Source organism: Palaemon carinicauda, chromosome 29 (genome assembly GCF_036898095.1).
Source record: "Palaemon carinicauda isolate YSFRI2023 chromosome 29, ASM3689809v2, whole genome shotgun sequence".
Taxonomy (NCBI): Eukaryota; Metazoa; Arthropoda; class Malacostraca; order Decapoda; family Palaemonidae; genus Palaemon; species Palaemon carinicauda.
Window position 1 is genome coordinate 74,936,576 of NC_090753.1, and position 27,107 is coordinate 74,963,682.

At 43.7% G+C, this 27,107-nt stretch overlaps 1 protein-coding gene across 3 annotated transcripts in view; it reads left to right on the forward strand.

Annotated features, from left to right (window-relative positions):
* Positions 1 to 229: 229 nt before the first annotated feature.
* Positions 230 to 27,107, forward strand: part of Nmt (N-myristoyl transferase) — a 66,143-nt gene continuing 39,265 nt past the window's right edge. Inside the window, exons 1-2 of one of the 3 annotated variants that reach the window (XM_068352754.1) lie at positions 230 to 379; positions 21,994 to 22,102. In XM_068352754.1, coding sequence (XP_068208855.1) covers positions 318 to 379; positions 21,994 to 22,102 — 171 coding nt within the window. In that variant the 5' untranslated portion in view covers positions 230 to 317. Of the gene's footprint in view, positions 380 to 545; positions 565 to 1,233; positions 1,317 to 21,993; positions 22,103 to 27,107 lie in introns of those variants that run through there. The other 2 variants (XM_068352755.1, XM_068352753.1) reach the window with 2 other exon arrangements.

The window sequence follows — 27,107 nt, forward strand, 5'->3', positions numbered from 1 at the left end:
TTAGTAATTTCATAAAGAACAATTCAAGGTGATACAGAATATCCTTTTATTTTAAGAATGAAACAAAGTATTTGAGAATTTATAAATGTCAAAAAGTTGTCAAAAAAAACCTATTTCTGTAAAATAATGACACACGGGACACTACGCTTACCGATTGTCAATTGGGTTGTGCTTTAATAAAGAGCCAGCGAGATTTATAACCAATCACAACTCAGTTTTGGCGATGATTCCGTCAAGCCGAATTGTGATTGGCTCTCGACGTTAGTGAACCACAACATTCGTGGTGAAACGAACTCTTGGTATTTACGGTAAACATCATGGCTGCCTCTGACGGCACTGAAGGAAATTGCGGTGAACACCGACACAAACACCATAAACCGTATGACATTTCTCTCTTTATTTCATGAAAGGTTAATCATTAGGGTGGCCTTATGCCGGCACAAGCCTTAGAAATCCCGGTAGTTATTTAAAATAAGGTAATTGAAGAGGGTCTTCCGACCCTCCCCCCGTACTTCTCGTCTAAGACACATTGCGGTTTCTCGTCTTAATTCTTCGTTATTTAAGGTCCCTGTCAATTATTTTGGGGGAAATAACGCCCGCCTTTGGGTTCTTAGCCATTCGTCGTTATTTATTTAATTTTTTTGTGTTTATATGATTATAATACCTTATTTGATAGGTAACGATAGGGTACAATATCCAAGGTAGTTTGCCGGTTGTGGGCAGTTATAATTGTATAATTTATTATTTGTTAAATTGAATTTATTTATTGGGGAAACGTTTATCTTTGAAATATGACATTAGGAACATCGAACCTAAACTTCCCCAACTAACCTAACCTGCTAGCCGTGTCCTTACCTAATGGCAGGGCACTCCTTAGACTGCCCTACTCTAAGTGATAGGGTTGGAAATAATGCCGTTAATAGGCATGGCCGTCATTATACATACACCCTCGGTTAGATAAGGATACGGCAGTGAATTGGGCTGTCCACCTATCCCTTCCCCCTTAGTTAAGTAGTAAGGATATGGCTCCTAGGTTAAGTTAATTGGGAAACCTCAGGTTAGGTGGAGTTCTTGTGTCTGATTCCCTTTAGACATGGGTTTCCCTCAACTATTTCCATATGAGAAGTTTAAAACCTACAGATACACTAACACTTTATTTTCCTCATTAGATATTGTGCCATAGTTAATATTTCCCCACTTGAATATCTGAAACAGTCCGTCTCAACTAACTACAAGGCTGCGTGTCATATGTACCTTCCCTTGTTGATTGTATTAAGGCTTTTGTTTCTATTGCTAATTTTTAAAACGCCAGGCAAGTAAGTAGTGACACCATATTCAAAATTTTTTTTAGTAATTTAATTGAGCCCCAGCTTTATATCATTCATTATCTCAAATCTGTCCGATTAGTTGATATTTCAGTAGGAAACAGGTTTTTTCAATTGTCATTTTTGATGGATGAGATTACCGGCAGATTGGGAAGTATTTATATATATTATTATTATTATTATTATTAACCCTTTTACCCCCAGGCTCTTTGGAAATTTCCAACCCTTAACCCCCCAGGGGGTTATTTTTTTCCCAGCACATTTTGCAGTATATTTTTTTTAAATTGCTCTAACAGCCTTAATTTTTGTCATAGAGAGGTCTGGTTGGTCTCATTCTCTTGGAAAATGCCTGAAGTTTCTCAAAAAAATATCAAAAATATGAAAAAAAAAAAACTTTTATAGCATTTTTTTGCAAGGACGTACCGGTACGTCCAAGGGGGTAAAGAGATGGCTTTTTTGAAACGTACCAGTACGTCCTTTGGGGGTAAAAGGGTTAATTGCTAAGCTATAACCTTAGTTGGAAAAGCAGGATGCTATAAGGCCAGGGGGTCCAACAGGGAAAATAGCCCAGTGAGGAAAGAAAACAAGGAAAAATAAAATATTTCAAGAACAGTAACGTTAAAATAAATACCTCCTATACAAACTATAAAAGCTTTAACAAACAAGAGGAAGAGAAAAAAGGTAGAATAGTATGCCTGAGTGTACCCTCAAGCAAGAGTACTCCAAGCCAGGACAGTGGAAGGCCATGGTACAGAGGCTATGGCACTACCCAAGACTAGAGAACAATGGTTTGATTTTGGAGTGTCTTTCTCCTAGAAGAGCTGCTTGCTCAAAACAAAGCCACACAACTTAACCTAACTTGGTTATCTTCATGTAATCTTGCATTTTGCTTGTGAACTCTTGTCACCAACCCCACCCCCTTTCACTTCCCAGTCTGCGGACATCTTAGCTAGATAGCACAAAGTCATCATACATACATATACCAAAGGCACTTCCCCCAATTTTGGGGGGTAGCCGACATCAACAAATGAAACAAAACAAAAAAGGGGACCTCTACTCTCTACGTTCCTTCAGCCTAACTAGGGACTCAACCGAGTTCAGCTGGTACTGCTAGGGTGCCACAGCCCAACCTCCCACATTATCCACCACAGATGAAGCTTCATAATGCTGAATCCCCTACTGCTGCTACCTCCGCGGTCATCTAAGGCACCGGGGGCATAAAAACAATTAGAATAGCGCCAACGTTATCCCTGCTTGTCGTAAGAGGCGACTAAAAGGGACGGGACGAGGGGGCTGGGAACCCCCTCTCCTGTATAAAAATCCTACGAGGCATCAACAAAGTCATAATATTCCGTAAATCATAAAACTAGCTTCATGATACAGTATAGTATATCAGACCGAGATAAACTAGTAATAAGAAATTTTTCAATATTAATCTTACCCGATAATCATGTAGCTGTCAACTCCGTTGCCCGACAGAATTCTACGGAAGGGATACGCCAGCGATCGCTATACAAGAGGGGGGTGTACTCACAAGCGCCACCTGTGGCCAGGTACTGCAGTACTTCTTGTTGACACCACCTCAATTTTTCCTCTGTCGTGCCTCCGGCTAGACCTACATGGATACGCTGTTGATTCTGGAGTTTTTTGCTCACGATTTGGTGATGTATTTGCTCTAGAGTTTAGCTTTCGCTATTCAGGAAGTTTTATCATTAGCTTAGCTAGCTTTTGGAATTAATTTGATTAATTATGGTGACGAAGAGAGTATGAACTCTCTTTCACTTTTAAATGGCCGACCCTTCCCTTAGACGGAAGTGTTGGTGTCTAAGAGAGTATAGACTCTCTTTCTTAATTTTGCTTAACAAAAGTTATAGATTTATTTTATATCTCTCCGCCTTTTATAGGCCTCTTCGATTAACTTCCTTTTATTATAAACTTATTAAAATTAATTTTTATATTTGTTTATATTCGACCTTTCCTAATAGTAGGCGGTCTTTTCTTGGTACCGAAGTTAATTAACATTGAGCCCGTCATTTCGGTTTTACCTGTTAACATATTATGCTATTTTAATGTTTTTGAAAGAATTTCTTTGATAGTCTCGTACTGTTTTCAAATTTGAACTAACGTTTTTGTTTTGTCTCTGCAGTTGTTGACGTTCAGAACGTTCAACTTGCGCTCTATCGTTACGATAGAGAGAGAATTTTCACGGTGTCACGTTGCAGTAAGAGTAACCGTTTCTAGCGTTTTGTTCATTCTTTCTTAGCTTAATGGTTTTAATTCTAATAAAGGAACTTTATATTTGGGAAATATTTCAGTTTTTTTCCTTTAACAATAATATGTTTTAACGATATATATGATTGGGCTCTTCTCTCAGGTTCTAAGTCAAGAGAGAGAGAGAGAGAGAGATAGAGACGGAGGGAGAGAGAGCTGGATAAACGTTTCGTTCAAGCGAGTAACGTTGTTATCGTTTTTGCTCTTCTCCCTAGTCTCTTTAGGGGAAGAAGGTAAACGTTTCTAGAGTTTTATTCTTGTTCTCAAGCTTTATGCGGTGAGAGATTTTAAACGTAGTTTATTTGATCTAGTGTTTAGTCTCTTTCCAGCCACTGAATTATTTATCTTTCATTAGATTTTTCTGTTACATTGTAATTCTGTTTTCGCAATTACTAACTTTTAAGGAAGGATAGAATTGCGTGTTTCAGGTACAAACCACTTAAAGTTTCGAGTTCAGTGAAATAAGTGCAAACAGAAAATCAAAAGTGATAAGTGATTAGCGCAAAGTGTGTCAGTGTTGTGCGTGAGGGTACTTCTGTGCGTGCCAGTCGTCCTCCCAGTCCGGGATCTCTTGCAACCTCCCAAGCCCAGGGGAGAAGCAATGTCGAAGGGCAAAAGGGTTCGGCAGGCCTTGATTGGCGCACAGAAGTATCCTCGGTGGTTGCGGGCGTGTCTTACAGAGACCGTCACTCCCACCCGCAGACGATTGAGCCCTTATTTTGCTCGTCTGCAGAAGAAATTTCGGGGAGAAAACGCTGGACTCAGGTCTCAAGACCTCTTAAACGTAAAGTCCAGACCTCTAGAGTTCAACAACCCGGATGCAGTCATTGGGTTAGCTCTGACTCTCCGCAGTCATCAGGTGACTGCACACCTCCTAAGAGAGGTAAGGCGATGCCTCAACAGACCTCATCTTCTGTTAAGGCTTTGCCTCAACAGACCTTATCGTCTGTTGATCCCAAGATGACTTTGCTGCAGTCCATGCAGTCGCAGCTTGCGGTCTTAATGCGTGAGTTTCAGGCTGAGAAGGTTACACCTCCTCCTGCGAGCGCTCCGCCTCACCGCAGTCCAGTCTGCCAGGCGTACGAAGTTGAGGTTCCTCAAGCTACCTTACCGCGTTCGGAGTTGCCAGTTACCAGCGTTGTGCAGCAACCTCAACCTTCCTTAAGGCAACCTCAACAATGGGAGCAGGAGTCTTATGCCTTGAGGCAAGATTTTCTTGCAGTTAGACCATCTTCGAGGCAACAACCTCTTGAGGTACGACAACCTCTACCATCCTTGAGGCAGCCACCTCAGCTCTTGCAGCTGCTACCTCAACTTTCCTCAAGGCGAGAGCCTCAACTCTTGAGGCTAGCTCCTCAGGAACCTCAACTCGTGAGACAGGAACTGCGTTCTGCGCAGCCGCTACCTCAACTCTCGCAGCTCACACCTCAAGAACCTCAACTCGTGAGTCAAGAGCCTCTCTCTGCGCAGCCACCTCAACCCTTGAGGCAAGCGCAACTCTTGAGGCAGGAACCTCATGCTATGAGTCAGCCACCTCAACGCATGCATCTGCCACTTTCTCCTCAACTTGAGCCTCTTCCCATTCAACTTTGAAATAACAAATGACAATAATAACACCTCATTACTTTCATAACTTGCATTTGTAATCATATACATGTATGCCTACACAAACATTATGATAATGGAGGTTATTCGTATTACTTAAAAAAAAAAAAAAAAAATATATATATATATGTATTCCTTGCAATATATTTTTAACAAAATCGCAAAATATGGCAAAAATATCTTCATAACAAAAATGAATCATGAGTTATGAATGTAATGTAAATATTATGTTGATTTTAAAACCCCATGCAAGCATGCATGAAGTAATGCAGTGTTGCCAACAGGGCGAGTTTCCCTTTCCTGAGGTGAAGTAGATTATAGTATGTATATTTAGTGCAGCTTAATTCTACGATTATCATGCCGGCTATCAAATTCATCAACAAAACAGTCTAAATCAATTCCCTCGGCACGTGCACTTTCAATGGACAGTAATGCGATATTACTCAATCTAGCACTGGTCATGGAATTTCTGAGAAATGTTACACGCCATGCAACATGCTCTGCTTACCTTACAGCATGCTCTACATACAGCATGCTCTGCATACAGCATGCTCTACATACCTTACCGCATGCTTCTCAGTCACACATCTTTGGTTGTTGCCAACTCACTAGACTGTCAAGCAGTTTCATAACGTTGCCTTCTAGTCTGCTGCTTTTGCACCAGTGAAACCCTCACTGAGAGAACTTAACTTTTCTCGGATATGGTCCCTGTAGATGAGAAAGTGCTTTTCTCCCTCCTTCTGATATTCCCTTGAGGACTCTGTCATTTGGAGAGGAGCCTTTAGCTGCGTAGCCTCCTATGAACTTTTATTTAAGCATAACATGCTTCCAGGGAAGGTAATGGTTCCACTTCAGTCGCTAACCCCGTCTGTCCCCACACCTGCTCCCATAGACCTTGAGCTGTGTTGCAAGACATGCAGTCCAAGCTTAGTCCTTGTTAGAGGATTTTTTGTTTACGGAGTCAGTGTGTCACTGGGAAGACGTTCAACAACCAGCAGAAGTGACTTGTTGTGACGCAGTGCGGCAACCTCAGCAACCCGATAAGGAGTTGTCTGTACGACCCAGACAGTCTAGACAGCTTCGGGTTGTCACTGTACTTCCTCGCTTCCCCATGGTTGACAGTTCACAGACTGTGCAGCAGTACCATGATCTTGTGTCCGGCTCCGTCAGACGACTGGCTTTTAAGAGCTCCCACAAGTCGTCGCTGTCTGGAGATTCTCAGATGGACTATGGATCTGACCAAGGAACTGGGCCTCCTGGTCAATTTTGAGGAGTCTCAGCTCGTCCCATCCCAGACCATTGTCTACCTGGGTATGGATCTTCAGAGTCGAGCTTTTCGGGCTTTTCCGTCGGCCCCAAGGATCTTCCAAGCCCTAGAATGCATCCAGAGCATGCTGAGAAGGAACCGATGCTCAGTCAGGTAGTGGATGAGTCTAACAGGGACACTTTCATCGCTGGCCCTGTTCATCGTGTTAGGGAGACTCCACCTCCCCCCCCTTCAGTATCATCTAGCTGCTCACTGGATAAAGGACATGACGCTAGAGACGGTCTCAGTTCCTGTTTCCGAAGAGAGGAGGTCTTCTCTCGCGTGGTGTAAGAACAGCTTTCTTCTCAAGGAAGTCTACCTTTGGCTGTTCAGAAACCCGACCGCCGTCTCCTCTCGGACGCATCAGACACGGGCTGGGGTGCGACTTTGGACGGACAGGAATGCTCGGGAACATGGAATCAGGAGCAAAGGACACTTCACATCAATTGCAAGGAGTTGTTGGCGGTTCTTCTGGCCTTGATAAACTTCAAGTCCCTCCAGCTTAACAAGGTGGTGGAGGTGGATTCTGACAACACCACAGCCCTGGCTTACATCTTCAAGCAGGGAGGGACTCTTTCGTGGAAGTTGTTCTAGATCGCAAGGGACCTCCTCATCTGGTCAAAAGATCGAAAGCTCACGCTGGTAACGAGGTTCATTCAGGGCGGTATGAATGTCATGGCAGATCGCCTCAGCCGGAAGGGTCAGGTCATCCCCACAGAGTGGACCCTTCACAAGAATGTTTGCAGCAGACTTTGGGCCCTGTGGGGTCAGCCAACCATAGATCTGTTCGCTACCTCGATAACCTAGAGACTCCTGTTGTATTGTTCTCCGATTCCAGACCCAGCAGCAGTTCACGTGGATGCTTTTCTGCTGGATTGGTCCCATCTCGACCTGTATGCATTCCCGCCGTTCAAGATTGTCAACAGGGTACTTCAGAAGTTCTCCTCTCGCAAAGGGACACGGCTGACGTTGGTTGGCTCCGCTCTGGCCCGCGAGAGAATGGTTCATAGAGGTACTGCGATGGCTGGTCGACATTCCCAGGACTCTTCCTCTAGGAGTGAACCTTCTACGTCAACCTCACGTAAAGAAGGTACACCCAAACCTCCACGCTCTTCGTCTGACTGCCTTCAGACTTTCGAAAGACTCTCAAGAGCTAGGGGCTTTTCGAAGGAGGCAGCCAGAGCGATTGCCAGAGCAAGGAGAACATCCACTCTCAGAATCTATCAGTCTCAAGGGGAAGTCTTCCGTAGCTGGTACAAGACCAATGCAGTTTCCTCAACCAGTACCACTGTAACCCAGATTGCTGACTTCCTGTTACATCTAAGGAAAGTAAGATCCCTTTCAGCTCCTACGATCAAGGGTTACAGAAGTATGTTGGCAGCGGTTTTCCGCCACAGAGGCTTGGATCTTTCCACCAACAAAGATCTACAGAACCTCCCTAGGTCTTTTGAGACCTCAAAGGAACGTCGGTTGTCCACTCCAGGCTGGAATCTAGACGTGGTCCTAAGGTTCCTTATGTCATCAAGATTTGAACCTCTCCAATCAGCCTCTTTTTAGGACCTCACATTAAAAACTCTTTTCCTCGTGTGCTTGACAACAGCTAAAAGAGTAAGTGAGATCCACGCCTTCAGCAGGATCATTGTTTTCACATCTGAAACGGCTACATGTTCCTTGCAGCTCGGTTTTTGCTAAACGAGCTTCCTTCACGTCCTTGGCCTAAGTCGTTCGAGATCCCAAGCCTGTCCAACTTGGTGGGGAATGAACTGGAGAGAGTACTTTGCCCAGTTAGAGCTCTTAGGTACTATCTAAAAAGGTCTTAACCTTTACGAGGACAATCAGAAGCCTTATGGTGTGCTATCAAGAAACCTTCTTTTCCAAGGTCTAAGAACTCAGTTTCTTACTATTCAGGCTTCTGATTAGGGAAGCACATTCTCATCTGAAGGAAGAAGACCTTGCTTTGCTGAAGGTAAGGACACATGAAGTGAGAGCTGTGGCTACTTCAGTGGCCTTCAAACAGAACCGTTCTCTGCAGAGTGTTATGGATGCAACCTATTGGAGAAGCAAGTCAGTGTTCGCATCATTCTATCTCAAAGATGTCCAGTCTCTTTACGAGTACTGCTACACCCTGGGACCATTCGTAGCAACGAATGCAGTAGTAGGCGGGGGCTCAGCCACTACATTCCCATAATCCCATAACCTTTTAACCTTTCTCTTGAATACTTTTTATGGGTTGTACGGTCGGCTAAGAAGCCTTCCACATCCTTGTTGATTTGGCGGGTGGTCAATTCTTTCTTGAGAAGCGCCGAGGTTAAAGGTTGTGATGAGGTCCTTTAGTATGGGTTGCAGCCCTTGATACTTCAGCACCTTAGAGTTGTTCAGCCTCCTAAGAGGAACGCTGCGCTCAGTAAGGAAGACGAACTTATTTAAGGCAGAGTAATGGCTCAAGTCGACTTCCTTACCAGGTACTTATAATTTCATTGTTATTTTGAATAACTGATAATATGAAATACGGGATACTTAGCTTCTTGATATACATGTACACTGGTTTTCACCCACCTCCCTGGGTGTGAATCAGCTACATGATTATCGGGTAAGATTAATATTGAAAAATGTTATTTTCATTAGTAAAATAAATTTTTGAATATACTTACCCGATAATCATGATTTAATTGACCCACCCTTCCTCCCCATAGAACCAGTGGACCGAGGAAAAATTGAGGTGGTGTCAACAAGAAGTACTGCAGTACCTGGCCACAGGTGGCGCTTGTGAGTACACCCCCCTCTTGTATAGCGATCGCTGGCGTATCCCTTCCGTAGAATTCTGTCGGGCAACGGAGTTGACAGCTACATGATTATCGGGTAAGTATATTCAAAAATTTATTTTACTAATGAAAATAACATTTTACGCATGCCCCAACCAACTGCATACATCCCGACACTTTCATTCCATGAATGAGCTTGGGCTATTTCAACCTTTACCTTCGATGAGAAGCTTTGAAGGCAAATATAAACAAATGATATTTATGGTATTAACCTTCTAAGGATTTGATGAGGCACTTTACCATCATCCTTTCATGTAATCGCGAGTTCCATTTAGAGAATTTATTAATTTTTCTAGTGCAATTTTAGGTTTATATCTATATTTCTTTGTTGGTTACGCAATGAAAGTCACAAAACGAAATGTAAGCACGTTGTCACATGATGCATTATTCCCTGACTAATGGCATGCCCCAGACATTAATTTTTTTAAGTATGCAGTAAAAATATTCTTATCTTCTGATTCAACTATCCTTTTTTTAACAATTGTTTTAATTAAAAATACGCTTAAAATTCACTTAACCCTTTTACCCCCAATGGATGTACTGGTACGTTTCACAAAACCCATCCCTTTACCCCCATGGACGTACTGGTACGTCCTTGAAAAAAACTGCTGATTACATTTTTTTTTTTTTTTTTTTTTTTTTTGCATATTTTTGATAACTTTATGAAAAACTTCAGGCATTTTTCAAAAGAATGAGACCAACCTGACCTCTCTATGACGAAAATTAAGGCTGTTAGAGCAATTTAAAAAATATATACTGTACTGTATTGCAAAATGTGCTTGAAAAAAAAACTGGCCTGGGGGTTAAGGGTTGGAAAGTTCCAAATAGCCTGGGGGTAAAAGGGTTAAATGCATCTGCTATGCAAGCACTGGACAAAATTTTTAACCAGGCGCCATTACATCACAACCTAGTCGAGTAGAACTTCAAAAAGTTCAAACTTGCCGCAAGTGTTTTTTGTTGCACCGGCTGACATGTCTTTTTATAATTTATATATGAAAGAACTGTTTTAATGTTGTTACTGTTCATAAAATATTTTATTTTAATTGTTTTTTACTAAAATAATTTGCTTATTTCCTTTCCTCCTTGGGCTAGTTTTCCCTGTTGGAGTCCTTGGGCTTATAGCACCTGCTTTTCCAACTTGGGTTGTAGCTAAGCTAGTACTAATAATAATAGGCTGTTTCAAGTACTGTACAGTAAAGGGAATGTTGTCCCAAAGGCTAAAAGGTTTCTCCAATTCTTCCGTTTTTTTATTCATGCAATTTTACAGTTAATTTCAGTCTAGTTTATTCCTTATGTTCCAGCACAAATGCAAGCCGCTGTCCTTTACTTAGGATAGATTATCGGCAAAGTGATTATAATTTTATGATGAAGTGTAAATACAGGGTAGGTGGCCTGTAGTTACCAACCAGTGGAGGGAAGCCCCGCCCCCTTACGTGTCACTGAATACGCATTCTGGTTTCAGCCGTCAGTGAGAACAGACGTTCTGCCACTAGCTGGAGTTCTTGGCTTTTAATGAATTTTTTTCAAGCATTTTTTTGTGATTATTTCCTTCTCTACAGTTAAGCAACCTTGACTTTTCAAAGTTTCTTTGAAGTAACTTTTCAAATTAATAACTCGAAGGGGAATGATCTCTAGTGCCTTACGTCATGCCTTGAGACAGCCTTCTTGATTGTTTTCCCCCTTTACGAGTTCTGAAAAAACTACATTAGGAGGAAGAAGCTCTCCTTCAAAGTGGAGTTTCCCTAGGTTTGATGCATACTCTCGTGATTATTGCATCTCTGACCACGCAGTGTTTGAATTTTGAATCATTATTTTCCAATGAACCTAGTCTTTGTTAAATGCGCTCCTGATATGCTTGATATTAGCAAGCATGAGTCATGCCATGGAATCGCGCGCACTTTAATTAGCAGCGGCTCTCCCCACCGAGGGAAGAGAATGTTTAGTGCTAGCACGCCTCTCATGCCCTTTAAATCGTTGACTAAGTGACTTGCCCCCACTGGATAACCCCTCCTCTCTTGAGCCTATAATAGTAGTGCTCTTTTCAAATGCACAACTGTGTGAGGGTGGGAACAGGTGAGTTACGACACACGCACAATTCAGACGTGCCTCACCATTGGGTCCCTCACAAACGCCTGAGTGTGGTTTACTCCTGAGCATGTGCTGGGTTTGACCTGCCTGTCTCCACTAGACAACCCCTTCTCTTCTGAGCCTGTTGTGGTAACGTGCTTACTAGCCATCACACACCTAACTATTGCGCGTTGGCTGTCCCGAGTGCGCGTTGATTATATAGCCTGTCTCCTTTAGACAACCCCTCCTCACCTGATCCTGTTGAGGTAGCGTGCACACTGTCTGTTAGGCCTTTGGAACAGGTGGGTTACCACGTACGCACCTCATCCTTTAATGCGTCAACAGAATCCAAGATGCACCTTTACAGCGCTCGCATCCAGGATGGAGCGTAATGTGTAATCCCCTTTCGTGAGGAAACCTTAGGCCTGTGAGAGCTAGAGGTGCATGCTCTCCAATGCGGACTCATAATTTTGACCTGCAGGTCTATCTAGTAAATCTTGCTAACTACTGGAGGCGTAGCCTTCAATACACGTGTTCCCGCCTAGGTGACCCTCGTCGTGATAGGTTTGAGATTAGAGTTTTCTATTTGTTGACAATTATTGATTGTTCCTGATCTAATTTGGGTCGACCTTACGCCCCTCTCCTCTCAGGATCAAAGAGTTCCTTGTACACAAAGTCTTCAGTCTCCTTTGTATCAGAATAGATTCCGTTTAGATCCTGAGTTCCCTGACACCTTGGAGGATAGGAGGTTTTCAGCTAACCCCGTCCCCCTTTCTCGAAGTATCCAACCCCCAGAGAAAGTAAGGATTTTAAGTCAGGACTGAAGAACATCTTCTCGCAGACCAGAAAAGATTCTCAAGCTTCTGGGAAATTCATGACTCGGGATGCAGACAAGATTCGAGAAGGGGTACTAGGAACAGCCCCTCTCGTCCTCGATCTTCTCCTAGGAGAAAGGAAAGTGAGATACTGTATTTGTATCTGTACCCCTTCCCACACTGGCTTATTTGTTATCCCCAAGAGGTGGGATATCCTTACCTCCAGAGCGTCTGTGCGGAATTACGCTTCAGTTATTCAAATGTGCATGACATCAGGCTTGCTCTAATGGGGCACCTGTCTTCCCAGAATCACACTGTAGAGCAGATGACAAAGCATGTTCGAGTGCAACTGCATAGCATGTAGCCTTATTTGATGATTTTTAAACAGAGGGTAACTGCTCTACGTATGTCTATTCATACCTTGATTTCCACAAGAAAAGACTCATGGAATGGGACATCCTTTGTTAAAGGTTAACAACTTTGCAAAAGAGTTGTGGCCTTTTTTAATGGAGAGCCCCATCGTTAGAGAATTTCAAGAAGTAACGAAATATGCTCTTCTTGATGAAGAAGAGGCAAGTCTCATGGCATCCTCTCTTCCTCCACATCCTCCCTCAATTCCTCCATCGGTCCTAGGTCTAAGTTTTTCATCCTTGGAGGCTCCTGCGTATGCCCTTGCAAACATGAAATGGAATCGGATCTATTGCAACACTGGGTAGGGCAATAAATCTACCGCGAAGGCGTCGAGATAATATTCCTTCGCAGGACAGGGTGGAGCAAGAAGTGGAACATTAGATTTTTCAATATTAAACTTACCCGATAATCATGTAGCTGTCAACTCCGTTGCCCGACAGAATTCTATGGAGGGATACGCCAGCTATCACAATACTAGAAGGGGGTGTACTTACCAGCGCCACCTGTGGCCAGGTACTCAATCATTTGTTGTTGACACCTCCTCAATTATTCCTCTGTCGTGCTTCCGGCTAGACGTTCTGGGATACGCTCATGGTCTTCGAGTTTATTCATGGATATTTGGTGAAGTATTCTCTTAGATTAACGGCTGTCGCATACTGGAATCCTTTTTATATTAGCTAGTTAGCTTTTATATAAACTCTGATTAACGGTTAATGAATTTTTGCTTGTTTTTGGATCACCCTTTGACTTACTCTTTGAAACAAGATGTCTGACGTTTCGCAAGCTCCCTCCCATAGACGATGTAGGTCTTGCAATAGGCGTATTCCGAAGGTCTCGGTAGATCCTCACACCGCTTGTTCTGACTGTAGGGATAGGCCCTGTCTATTAGAAAATCGGTGTGAGGAGTGCGCCGGACTTTCGGAATTGGATTTTGTACGTCTTTTAAAATATTCATCCAAGTTAGAGAGAACTAGAGCTAGGAGAAGTTCTTCTCACTCTTCTATGTTTTCCTCACCTCATGATCCCCTACCTTTTCCTACCCCTGTAGTGGCTACCCCCGAACCTACTGTGTGCCCTCCGCCTGATATGTCAACTGTTTTGCGTGCTATTCAGGCTTTAGGAGATAAAGTAGAATCAGTGGTAAGTGACCATAAGTCTCTGATGGCCGAGGTTAAAGAACTGAAGGTCAAGAGTGCAGTGGGTGGAAATAGTGCCAGTGCTGTGACGAGTGCTAGTGTCTGTGCAGTGCCAAGTGCTAGTGGTGCCAGTGTGGTGCGTGAGGATTTTTCTGTGCGAGCCAGTCGTCCTCCCAGTCCGGGACCTCTTGCAAGCTCCCATGCCCAGGGGAGAAGCAATGTCGAAGGGCTTAAGGGTTCGACAGGCCTTGTTAGGCGCACAGAATTATCCTCGGTGGTTGCGGGCGTGTCTTCCTTAGACCGTCACTCCCACCTGCAGACGATTGAGCCCGTCTTCTCGTCCGCTGATCTTCATGCAGGGAAGAAACGTTGGTCTCAGGTCTCGAGACCGCTTAAACGTAGAGTTCAGTCAGCGAGTGCTCAGCCAGGTTGCAGTCATTGGCTCAGCTCCGACTCGCCTCTGTCATCGGTCGACTGTACTCCGCCCAAGAGGAGTAAGGTTCTGCCTATACAGACCCCGACTGTGACTTTACCTCAGTCTGTTATCGTTTCTGCCGACCCCAAGTGGACCCTGCTTCAGTCCATGCAAGTTCAGCTTTCGGACTTGATGCGTGAGTGTCGGGCTGAGAGTGTTGCACCTCCTGCACTCCCTCCACCTGTTCTCGCTGCACCTGTGCTCGCCCAGCCTGCACCTGCTCCGCCTGTGCTCGCCCAGCCTGCACCTGCTCCGCCTGGTCGCAGCACCATCTGCCAGGCGTACGATGTTGAACCACTTTCGGAGTTTGCTGTTCACAGTGTTGTTCAACCTCAGCCTTCTTTAAGGCAACCCTTGCTTTGGGATCAGGAGAGTTACACTCTTCCTCCTCCTCCCCTTGCTGCTCCACCAGTGGTGCAACTCTCGGTTGGGGTACAACAACCTCTCCCCTCCGTGAGTCTGTCTGCTCAACCAGCGCTGCACCGAGTTCAACCCTCATCTAGGCAAGCTCATCTACACCATGCACTTGCGCCTCAGGAGCCTCAGCTTGCTAGAACTTTACCTTGTTCTGCGCAGCCTCAACCTTCTCATGCTCCACTCATCTCTCAGGAACAGGAACGGACTACTCCGCCTCCGTCCTCCGCTCAGCTGGTGCAATCCTTGGGTGCAACTCTTGCTAGGAGTCAACCTCCTTCACCCTTGCACCTGCCTTCTGCTCCGACTGTTGTTCAGCCTATGTAGTCTGAACCTCAGGTTTTCCCTCAAGTTGAGGAAACCTCTGTTGTTGTTCCTACCCGTTCTGACTCTGCGGTTCAGCATTCTGGTCCTTTTGCTTCGCTACCTTCTGCTGATGAAGTGTCGGATGATGAGGAGGCACATCTTGATCCCTCATCAGACGTGGAGGAGTCTAAGCTTTCTCCATTGTCTGTTGATTTTAGAAAGGTCTTGGCTCTACTCAGGGAGCTTTACCCTGACCACTTCGTCTCTCCTGTTCCCCGCTCTCCTCCATCTGAGTTTTCGCTAGGCGTGCAACAAGCTAAGTCGAGCTATACTAAGCTTGTCCTAGCTAGATCCTCCAAGAGGGCCTTAAGGACCTTAGGGGAGTGGCTTCAGTCTAAACAACACCTGGGCAAGACTTCCTTCATGTTCCCTCCAACGAAGCTCGCATCGAAAGGTTGCGTTTGGTATGCCACAGGGGAAGCACCAGGCTTGGGAGTTCCTGCCTCTGCCCAGGCTGACTTCTCAAGTCTGGTGGACTCGCCTAGGAGGACTGCGATGAGACGCTCGAAGGTTTGTTGGACCTTCTCAGACCTGGATCATCTTCTGAAAGGGTTGTTCAGAGCTTTCGAAATGTTCAACTTTCTCGACTGGTGCCTGGGAGCCCTCAGCAAGAAAACATCTCCTGCGGACAAAGACTCTGCCATGTTAATTATGTCCTGCATGGATAAGGCTATCAGGGATGGATCGGGTGAGCTAGCGTCGTTATTTGTATCAGGGGTGTTGAAGAAAAGGGAACAACTGTGTACCTTCCTCTCAGCCAGCATTACACCGTGCCAGCGGTCACAGCTCCTTTTTGCTCCACTCTCAAAGTTCCTCTTTCCCGAGGAGCTAGTTAAGGACTTGTCGGCTGCCCTGATACAGAAGGACACGCACGATCTTGTAGCTTCATCGGCTCGTAAGTCTAAGGTTACCACCTCTGTCCCCAAGACTTATCGCTCTCCAGTGGCTGATACCCCGGCCACTAGGTTCATACCGCCCTTTCGTGGTAGAGCCCCCAGCCGAGGAAGCTCCCGTCCAGACTCTCACAGGGGCAAGTCTAAGAAAGGACCCAGGACATCTAAGGGAAAGCACTGACTCTCAGATTCTCCAGACAACAGTAGGAGCCAGGCTCAAGATCTTCTGGCAAGCCTGGGAGAAGAGAGGTGCAGACGCACAGTCTGTCAGTTGGCTGAGGTACGGTTACAGGATTCCATTCTGCCTCAAACCGCCTCTGACCACATCGCCCATCAACCTCTCTCCCAACTACAAAGAAGAGGACAAGAGGCTAGCATTGCAACAGGAGGTGTCGCTACTTGTGCAGAAGAAGGCAGTGGTTATAGTCCGGGACCATCAATCCCCGGGCTTCTACAACCGTCTCTTTCTTGTGGCCAAAAAGACAGGAGGTTGGAGACCGGTGCTGGACGTCAGCTCTCTCAACGAGTATGTCACCAAGCAGACGTTCACAATGGAGACGACCAAGTCGGTCTTAGCAGCGGTCAGACAGGAGGACTGGATGGTCTCGTTGGACTGGAAAGATGCATACTTTCACGTTCCCATTCATCCAGACTCCCAACCTTTCCTGAGATTCGTTTTCGGAAAGGTTGTCTATCAGTTCCAAGCCCTGTGTTTTGGCCTAAGCACAGCTCCTATGGTCTTTACTCATCTGATGAGGAATGTAGCGAAATTCCTGCACTTATCGAACATCAGAGCCTCCCTCTACCTAGACGACTGGCTGTTGAGAGCCTCCACGAGTCGTCGTTGTCTGGAGAACCTCTCTTGGACTTTAGATCTAATCAGAGACCTAGGTCTATTAGTCAATATAGAGAAATCTCAACTCATTCCCTCCCAATCCATTGTGTACCTGGGAATGGAGATTCAGAGTCGGGATTTTCGGGCTTTTCCATCGGCCCCCAGGATAAACCAAGCCCTACAGTGCATCATGAGCATGCTGAAGAGGAGCAATTGCTCAGTGAGACAGTGGATGAGTCTCACAGGGACCCTCTCATCTCTGGCCCTGTTTGTCGAGCTAGGGAGACTCCACCTCCGCCCTCTTCAATTCCATCTTGCAGCTCATTGGGACAAGGGCTCGACTCTAGAAGCAGTCTCTATCCCTATCAACCAAGAGATGAAGACCACTCTCCGGTGGTGGAAGCACAATCTTCTTCTCAAGGAGGGTCTATCATTGGCCATCCAGACCCCCCATCTTCATCTCTTCTCGGCTGCATCGGACTCGGGCTGGGGTGCGACCTTGGACGGACGGGAATGCTCAGGAGTATGGAACAAGGAACAAGGATTACTCCACATCAACTGCAAGGAACTGTTAGCAGTCCATCTTGCCCTGTTGAACTTCAAGTCCCTCCTGCTAGGCAAAGTGGTGGAGGTGAATTCAGACAACACCACAGCCTTGGCTTACATCTCCAAGCAAGGAGGGACCCATTCGAGGAGCCTTTACGAGATCGCAAGGGACCTCCTCATTTGGTCAAGAGGTCTAAACCTCACACTGGTCACGAGGTTCATCCAGGGCGATATGAATGTTTCAGCGGATCGCCTCAGCAGAAGGAATCAGGTCATTCCCACGGAATGGACCCTCCACAAGAGTGTGTGCAACAGACTTTGGACGTTGTGGGGTCAACCTACCATAGACCTGTTTGCCACCTCCATCACCAAGAGACTTCCGCTTTATTGTTCCCCTGTTCCAGACCCTGCAGCGGTTCATGTAGATGCTTTTCTTCTGAACTGGTCCCATCTCGACCTGTACGCATTCCCTCCGTTCAAGATTATAAACAAAGTTCTGCAGAAATTCGTCTCGCACGAAGGGACACGGCTGACGCTGGTTGCTCCCCTTTGGCCTGCAAGAGAATGGTACACAGAGGTACGTCAATGGCTAGTCGACTTCCCCAGGACTCTACCTCTAAGAGTGGACCTTCTACGTCAACCACACGTAGACAGGTTGCACCCAAACCTCCACGCTCTTCGACTGACTGCCTTCAGACTGTCGAAAGATTCGCTAGAGCTAGAGGCTTTTCGAAGGAGGCAGCCAGTGCGATTGCCAGAGCTAGAAGAATTTCCACTCGTAGAGTCTACCAGTCTAAGTGGGAGGTCTTCCGAAGCTGGTGTAGAGCCAATTCAATATCCTCTACCAATACCTCTGTGATCCAAATAGCTGACTTCCTTCTTCATCTTAGGAATGAGAGATCCCTTTCAACATCTACGATTAAAGGGTATAGGAGCATGTTGGCCTCAGTCCTCCGCCACAGGGGTTTGGACCTGTCTTCCAACAAGGACCTTCAAGACATTCTCAAGTCTTTTGAGACGTCTAAAGAACGTCGTCTTTCCACTCCAGGCTGGAATCTGGACGTAGTCTTAAGGTTCCTTATGACATCTAGGTTCGAACCTCTCCAGTCAGCTTCCTTCAAGGATCTTACCCTCAAGACTGCTTTTCTCGTTTGCCTTGCAACAGCTAAGAGAGTCAGTGAGGTTCATGCCTTCAGCAAGAACATTGGTTTCACAACCGAATCAGCTACATGTTCTTTTCAGCTTGGATTCCTAGCAAAGAACGAGCTTCCTTCACGTCCTTGGCCTAGATCGTTCGAAATACCTAGCCTCTCCAACATGGTAGGTAACGAACTAGAGAGAGTTCTTTGCCCAGTCAGAGCTCTCAAATATTATCTGAAGAGGTCTAAACCTATTCGAGGACAGTCAGAAGCCTTATGGTGTGCCATCAAGAAACCCTCGAGACCCATGTCCAAGAATGGGCTTTCGTACTATATAAGGCTTCTGATCAGAGAAGCACATTCTCACTTAAAGGAGGAAGACCTTGCATTGCTGAAGGTAAGGACCCACGAAGTAAGAGCTGTAGCTACTTCGTTGGCCTTTAATAAAAACCGTTCTCTGCAGAGCATTATGGATGCAACCTATTGGAGGAGCAAGTCAGTGTTTGCATCATTTTATCTGAAAGATGTCCAGTCTCTTTACGAGAACTGCTACACCCTGGGACCATTCGTAGCAGCGAGTGCAGTAGTAGGTGAGGGCTCAGCCACTACATTCCCATAATCCCATAACCTTTTTAACCTTTCTCTTGAATACTTTTATTGTTGTTTTTATGGTTGTTACGGTAGGCTAAGAAGCCTTCCGCATCCTTGGATATGGCGGGTGGTCTATTCATTCTTGAGAAGCGCCTGGGTTAAAGGTTTGGTAGAGGTCCTTTAGTAGGGTTGCAACCCCTTGTACTTTGGCACCTTTGGGTTGATTCAGCCTCCAAGAGGAACGCTGCGCTCAGTAAGGAAGACGAACTTTAAATAAAAGGCAGAGTAACGGTTCTATTCGACTTCCTTACCAGGTACTTATTATTTCATTGTTATTTGAGATAACTGTTATATGAAATTTTGGGATACTTAGCTATCCTTTAATCATGTACACTGGTTTTCACCCACCTCCCTGGGTGTGAATCAGCTACATGATTATCGGGTAAGTTTAATATTGAAAAATGTTATTTTTATTAATAAAATAAATTTTTGAATATACTTACCCGATAATCATGATTTAATCGACCCTCCCTTTCCTCCCCAGAGAGAACCAGTGGACCGAGGAATAATTGAGGAGGTGTCAACAACAAATGATTGAGTACCTGGCCACAGGTGGCGCTGGTAAGTACACCCCCTTCTAGTATTGTGATAGCTGGCGTATCCCTCCATAGAATTCTGTCGGGCAACGGAGTTGACAGCTACATGATTATCGGGTAAGTATATTCAAAAATTTATTTTATTAATAAAAATAACATATTGCCAAAAGATTGGAATTCCCCTCCAAAGGGGACCAGAAGAGCCCTATGTGTCTGCTGTGATCCTCGTACTTTTCCTCTTTCTTAGGCACGTAATCAATCAGCTGTTGTCTTTATGCATCCTGCTGGTCAGAAGAGAATGCAGCCACTACCCTTCATTTTCCTTCTTTGGACAATTAAGTCCTGGAATACTGATCTATGGGAATTTTATAAGTCATTCTTACCATTTCTCTCCCCATAGGTGAGATGCTTGTGCCAAATCCTATTGCTCATATTGCTCTCTCCTAGTTACTCCCAGATATACATGGAACAGAGAATAAGAACTTGTACATCCGCACCTTTAGTATGCCTTCAGCACAGTTCAAGGACTGTTGCTGAATGGAGGGATAGTGACAGCTCCCCAGGCTTTTTCAGTCGACTCTCTGAAGAGAAGACATCTGGAAGCCGGAGGCCAGTCATACACCTCTCCTCTCAACCCTGAATGAGTTTTCTGCAAACTTGTTCTGGAGGAAGATGCCAAGCACAGTCAGGAAAATGATGAGTCCATTAGGTTTTGTAATGACGATCAACTTGAAGATCGCACTTCCAGATCTCAACCCACCCTGCTGCCAGGAAGTACCATGTTGTGTCATAAGCGAACGGAGCGTACCAATGCAAAGTTCTTTGCATTATTCGCTCAACAGTTATGCTAATTTTACGAAGTATTTTTTTTGCTCTAGTTTCAACTTAGGCACACATCAACGGCACTCTGCTACCTGGACGATTAGTGGATTCTGACAGAATTTGAAGCTCAACCTTAACTAAGGCATCCATCAACGGCACTTGTCTTTTATCCTACCTGGACGATTACATTGACTCCTATGACAAAGACGTTTTTTCCAAGTTCTCTGCCTACTCGTCTGTGAGTGAAGTATACCATTTCTTGGGCTCTAGCCAAGTTGATTGTCCTGCTTTGTGTAAATCAGCGAAGAGCCATCCTATAACTCTTCTGGGTTTGGTTTTGAGAGATCTTATTACAAATCTCCTTTAGGCATGCAAGGGTAAAGAGCGCCGTCGACAAAGAAGTCTTTCAGTGGCGGTGCGCCACCCCAGAGATCTTGAGCCTCAGGGAAGTGAGGCCTCACCTGCGAGTGAGAAGCCTACAGGATCACGAGACCGACCAGCGCATGACCTTTAAAGGTGCGGCAGTCATTCCATCATTTGCTGGATGAAATGTTGGTGAGCTTCCATACTGAGCATATTGTTCTATACGAGGCAGCTACATTATAGATTTATCTCCCCCATAGTGCGGAGGGGGAGGAGGAAGAGACTGTAAGTTACATTTCGCCTAATTGGCCATATATTGACGTCATATCCTTCCAAGGATATAGATTCATCATTATGTCAGCGGACAGAAACCTAACCCAAACCATGAGAATATATTCTCGATTGTTGGGAGTTGGTAGGAATCAACACTTCCCGCACTTCTAAGGGGTCCAAGTGTGTTGGAATCCTGGGATTTTAACTACAAACCTGATTTCTTTCAAGTTTCACTTCCTGCCTCAACCATCCAGCAAGCCCTATGAGAAAGTCAAAAGGACTACACAGTTTACTGGCTTGGTAGGAGGTTGAGGAGCTTCTGGCAGTAACTAACAGCAAGGTCTTCTGGTAGTAACTTCCGACACCTTGTAAATTTTAGAAAGCTAAAGTTCCAGCTAAGCAAAATCATATTACTATTAAACAATTTAGGTTTGTATAGTTGGGAAAAATACAAATTACTTTCAAAATTTCTGATTGTTAAATCTGTAATTACAGAAATTCAATATGGAATCATTCAATTTATCTTACTTAATTATATGTAAATTGAATTTACTTAAGTTAGAGTTATATATTGAAAATAAAGCTATAATAACAACTTGATCAGGACACCGAATGATTCCAGAGAAATAATTTCTTATGAAGTTACTGTGTTTTGCATTCAATGGTCATGTGTAGAGGCTTTCATTCCTCTTTTGCCAAGAACTTTACAAGTGTCCCTTTTTGTAAGAATAATGATTTGTTTGTTAATTAAGCAGATTGTCATTTAATCTTAGACAGCCTTTGTTAGTGTTTTTTCCTAATTTGTTTGCTACTTGACCATTACGTGGAAGAGACATGACTCATGATATTTTAATGCATTTTGGAGTTTTAAGACCCACTCCTTCCTCTCAGGAGTCATTTAATTTGTAGAATATGTTTTCAGGAAAAATAAGAAAAAGATGAATAAAGGCAAAGATGAAAAGGAAGGCAGCAGCGGTAGCGATCCAGTCGTCAATGGAGAGAGTGAGCCCAGCACCAGTGGGCTTGTGAAGGTAGGCTGCTTTATTTTGTGTACTCTCACAATAAGTGCAGATCCTTGCGAGTCTCTTGGTGGGGATGGGAATGGCACGTCTTTGCAGAGGTTGCAGGGGCCAAATACCCTAAATCCAATTTTGTTCTTACATAAATACAAACCCTGTTAAACTTGAAATAGGTGCAGGTAACCCTGTTCAAACTTTAGCTTGTTGCTGGTAACCTTGTTAAAACTTTAACTAGGTGCCAGCAGGCCAGTTAAAACTTTTCCTAGGTGTTTGTAACCCTGTTAAAACTTCAACTAGGTACTTGTAACCCTGTTAAATCTTTAACTAGGTACTTGTAACCCTGTTAAAACTTCAACTAGGTATATGTAACCCTGCTAAAACTTCAACTAGGTATTTGTAACCCTGTTAAAACTTCAACTAGGTATTTGTAACCCTGTTAAAACTTCAACTAGGTACTTGTAACCCTGTTAAATCTTTAACTAGGTACTTGTAACCCTGTTAAAACTTCAACTAGGTATATGTAACCCTGCTAAAACTTCAACTAGGTACTTGTAACCCTGTTAAGCTGTAACTAGGTGCCAGTAACTCTGTTTAAACTTTAGCTAGGTGCCGGTAACCTTGTTAAAACTTTAACTAGGTGCCAGCTGGCCAGTTAAAACTTTTCCTAGTTGTTTGTAACCCTGTTAAAACTTCAACTAGGTACTTGTAACCCTGTTAAAACTTCAACTAGGTACTTGTAACCTTGTTAAAACTTCAACTAGGTACTTGTAACCCTGTTAAAACTTCAACTAGGTATTTGTAACCCTGTTAAAACTTCAACTAGGTACTTGTAACCCTGTTAAATCTTTAACTAGGTACTTGTAACCCTGTTAAATCTTTAACTAGGTATATGTAACCCTGCTAAAACTTCAACTAGGTACTTGTAACCTTGTTAAAACTTCAACTAGGTATATGTAACCCTGCTAAAACTTCAACTAGGTACTTGTAACCCTGTTAAAACTTCAACTAGTTATTTGTAACCCTGTTAAAACTTCAACTAGGTACTTGTAACCTTGTTAAAACTTTAATTAGGTGCCGGTAACCTTGTTAAAACTTTAACTAGGTGCCAGCTGGCCAGTTAAAACTTTTCCTAGTTGTTTGTAACCCTGTTAAAACTTCAACTAGGTACTTGTAACCCTGTTAAAACTTCAACTAGGTACTTGTAACCTTGTTAAAACTTCAACTAGGTACTTGTAACCCTGTTAAAACTTCAACTAGGTATTTGTAACCCTGTTAAAACTTCAACTAGGTACTTGTAACCCTGTTAAATCTTTAACTAGGTACTTGTAACCCTGTTAAATCTTTAACTAGGTATATGTAACCCTGCTAAAACTTCAACTAGGTACTTGTAACCTTGTTAAAACTTCAACTAGGTATATGTAACCCTGCTAAAACTTCAACTAGGTACTTGTAACCCTGTTAAAACTTCAACTAGTTATTTGTAACCCTGTTAAAACTTCAACTAGGTACTTGTAACCCTGTTAAAACTTCAACTAGGTATTTGTAACCCTGTTAAAACTTCAACTAGGTACTTGTAACCCTGTTAAATCTTTAACTAGGTACTTGTAACCCTGTTAAATCTTTAACTAGGTATATGTAACCCTGCTAAAACTTCAACTAGGTACTTGTAACCCTGTTAAAACTTCAACTAGGTATTTGTAACCCTGTTAAAACTTCAACTAGGTACTTGTAACCCTGTTAAATCTTTAACTAGGTACTTGTAACCCTGTTAAAACTTCAACTAGGTATATGTAACCCTGCTAAAACTTCAACTAGGTACTTGTAACCCTGTTAAAACTTCAACTAGGTATTTGTAACCCTGTTAAAACTTCAACTAGGTACTTGTAACCCTGTTAAATCTTTAACTAGGTACTTGTAACCCTGTTAAAACTTCAACTAGGTATATGTAACCCTGCTAAAACTTCAACTAGGTACTTGTAACCCTGTTAAGCTGTAACTAGGTGCCAGTAACTCTGTTTAAACTTTAGCTAGGTGCCGGTAACCCTATTAAAACTTCAAGTAGGTGCCGGTAGTTATTGCTGATTGGTTAGTAATCCCTGCCCGCCCAACATGCCATTAGGACCTCTCTTGTTTTCATCTGTCGGGTATTACAGGCATATTTCCAACGCCCTCATCTGGCTGTTTTAATCTTTTGCTTTTTCAAATAAATAATAGCAGTAAGTGATAGACAGCCTCTTCACAGCATGACCAAGGGAAGAATGGAGTTTGTCTTGCAGCAGAGCGTAGCGCTGCCCAGCAGTAGAATTGATTAGTAACCTATTCTAATTACTAGTTATGCACCTTTTTCTTATATACAGTCACAGAATATAACCTCAGGATTAAACCCAATAAACAACTCAGGTTTGTATATCTAAGAAACATACATATTGTATAAAAAATTTGTAGCGTTAGTAGATCGTCGTCGGCGATGGACATTTAGAAGAAAGGACAGTTTTCTGAACAATTCCGCAGATATCTACATTCATTTTCCTGTTAAAGAGCATTCCTGTTTTCTGTTTATTCCCTCGCTTGTGCTGTCAGGAAAGTGACAACATATTCTTAAGGAGGTTGGAAATCTTAAACATCAATATGCATTGATGGTTTTACTGCTGCCAAATGTGGTGCCCTTCTTTCTTCCAGTGTCATCCCGTTTCCGGAAAAGCGCTAAGAAAGTATCACCTGATTGTGCTGGCTCTTCATAGAATGCCTGTGGCCTCTTCCCTGTTGGAGCATCGTCATCTGCCTGAATGATCCTTAGAAGGAGAACTTTAGTTTCCTCCTTCACTTCTGCGTCACCTATGTCTCATCACTGCCGGTCAGGATAGAAGGGCTCAGCACTTCTTTTCCATTTTGTGGAAGGAGTAGTCTGAAAGACCGATCGATAGGGGTTGCTTATGTGGGACAACTACCTTTTCTCTCTCCTTGGAGGAAACAGTGTTGCCTCTTGAGTCCCCTTGACTCCCTTTGCCCAAGTCAGAAAAAACAAAGGCAACTCAGCGCAGAGGACAAGAGATCTTCTGCTGCCGCACCTTTATCTTTCTAACAGTCAGTCGGGATAGAAGGTTTCCACTCTTCTTTTCCCCTGTATGGATGAAAAAGTGTAAGAAGACCGATTGGGAGAAGTTGCGGACACATTTCTCTCCCTGCAGGAGACACATTGCTGCTCGAGGAATTCCCTTGACTCCCTTCACCAACGATGAAGGAGATTACAACTGAACACGAAGGACTCGTGTGTGCGCTCATGCTCTTAGCCCTCACCTGTTTGCATACAGTTCTTCTCATCAACCCCATCAGTCTGGCTCGTGAAGGATCTTTTACATATGTGGTCTTCTATTCACGCATAAGGTCCCCCATACACTCACCTTTTTCTAAGAGTGCACATTCGCCTCCTAGTAAGGCCAGGGACTTAAGAGTTCTACATTTGTCAGCATATTTACTGTAGATACATTACGGAAATACATCCTGCACAGGACCTCTTTGTGCTGGATCCTATCTCATTGGCCCAAGAGCAAGATCTCTATGCGCACACGATATTCTCCGCGATCCTACCGTGCTATGAGACCGGACAACGACATGGGACCATACCACTCGCCCTTATATTGATCCAATTAGATGAGTTCTCAGTTACTTGTAGAAAACAAGGAAGACGTCCACGAAGACTGGTCGATTGGAGTCATATACTTTACAGTACGTGCGACTCCTACCTTTTCCCTCACCATGGTAGAAATGTGATAAATTAAATGCTTTGCTTGGGGAAGGGATCCCTGTACATTCTCACCTTGTTTTCTAGGGGAGATAGTACTTACTAGGAATGTTTCCTTTCCCTTAGTATACATATCGGTATGCATTGTAGTGAGTTTTATTGCCTCCAGAGAATAAGTACCTGCACTGCTGGTAGAAGTAAAGGGCCCTGCCCTTTTTTCTCCTTCCTGGACGATCTCTCAGTTTTGGGAGGAGAGGGAGGCCGTGTGTGCTGAAAACTAACATCAGTACTTTCTTACTTTGCACCAGAACGTTCTTCCCTTGTTTGTGAGGTGATTGAGTACATACTGGGAACTTTCTAATCTGGGTACAATATACAGTCCAGCCTCTGTTTTCGACCATAATCGGGAACTTTCTAATCTGGGTACAATATACAGTCCAGCCTCTGTTTTCGACCATAATCCGTTCCCGAAGGCTGTTCGAAATGCGATTTGTTCGAATTCTGAAACAATTTTTCCCATTACAAATAATGCAAATAATTATAATCCGGTCTAAGACTAAAAAACTATTTTTTTTAAGCATATTTACATTATTTTGCACCATAAACTGTATATTAAGAGAGCAGGTTATATATGAGTTCACAGAATTTCTCATAAATACTCTATTAATAGAGTAGGCTAGGCTGGGGAATTTATTGCGGTATCTTTAGCAAATCGTACCCAAGCCTCGTTTACTTAGATTTTTTTTGTAAAATAATAGTGAAGAAATAGCTTGTTTGTTTTATTCTAATAAAAGATATCCTATCAATGATCGTGTAAAAAAAAAACGCATCTAAAACATTTTTTATTCTTACCAATTCACCTGATTCATATTTCGCCATTAATTCTTTCTTAAACTAAATAGTTTTGTGCACTTCTTTCCTCTTTTCATCACCACCAGCTTTACTACTTAAACTTGCTTCCTTTGGAGGCATGCTTAGGGGTTAATACACTACGTTAAACACAAAATCCAGTCAATATATTCGTAAACCACAACGAACACGTCTGCATACAACGGTTGAATACTAAAGATAATGCGAGAAAGCGTCAGTCGGCAACCGAGCCACGTCGTCGTGTTGTCTCTGCTCATCTCTGGCTTGTTCGAATTCCGAAATTTTGTTCGGCATCTGAAACAAAAAATTCTCGAGTTTTTTGTTCGAACTCCAATTTGTTCGAGACCTGAGATGTTCGAAAACTGAGTCTTGGCTATAAATATCGGTATGTAGTATAAGTGCTCA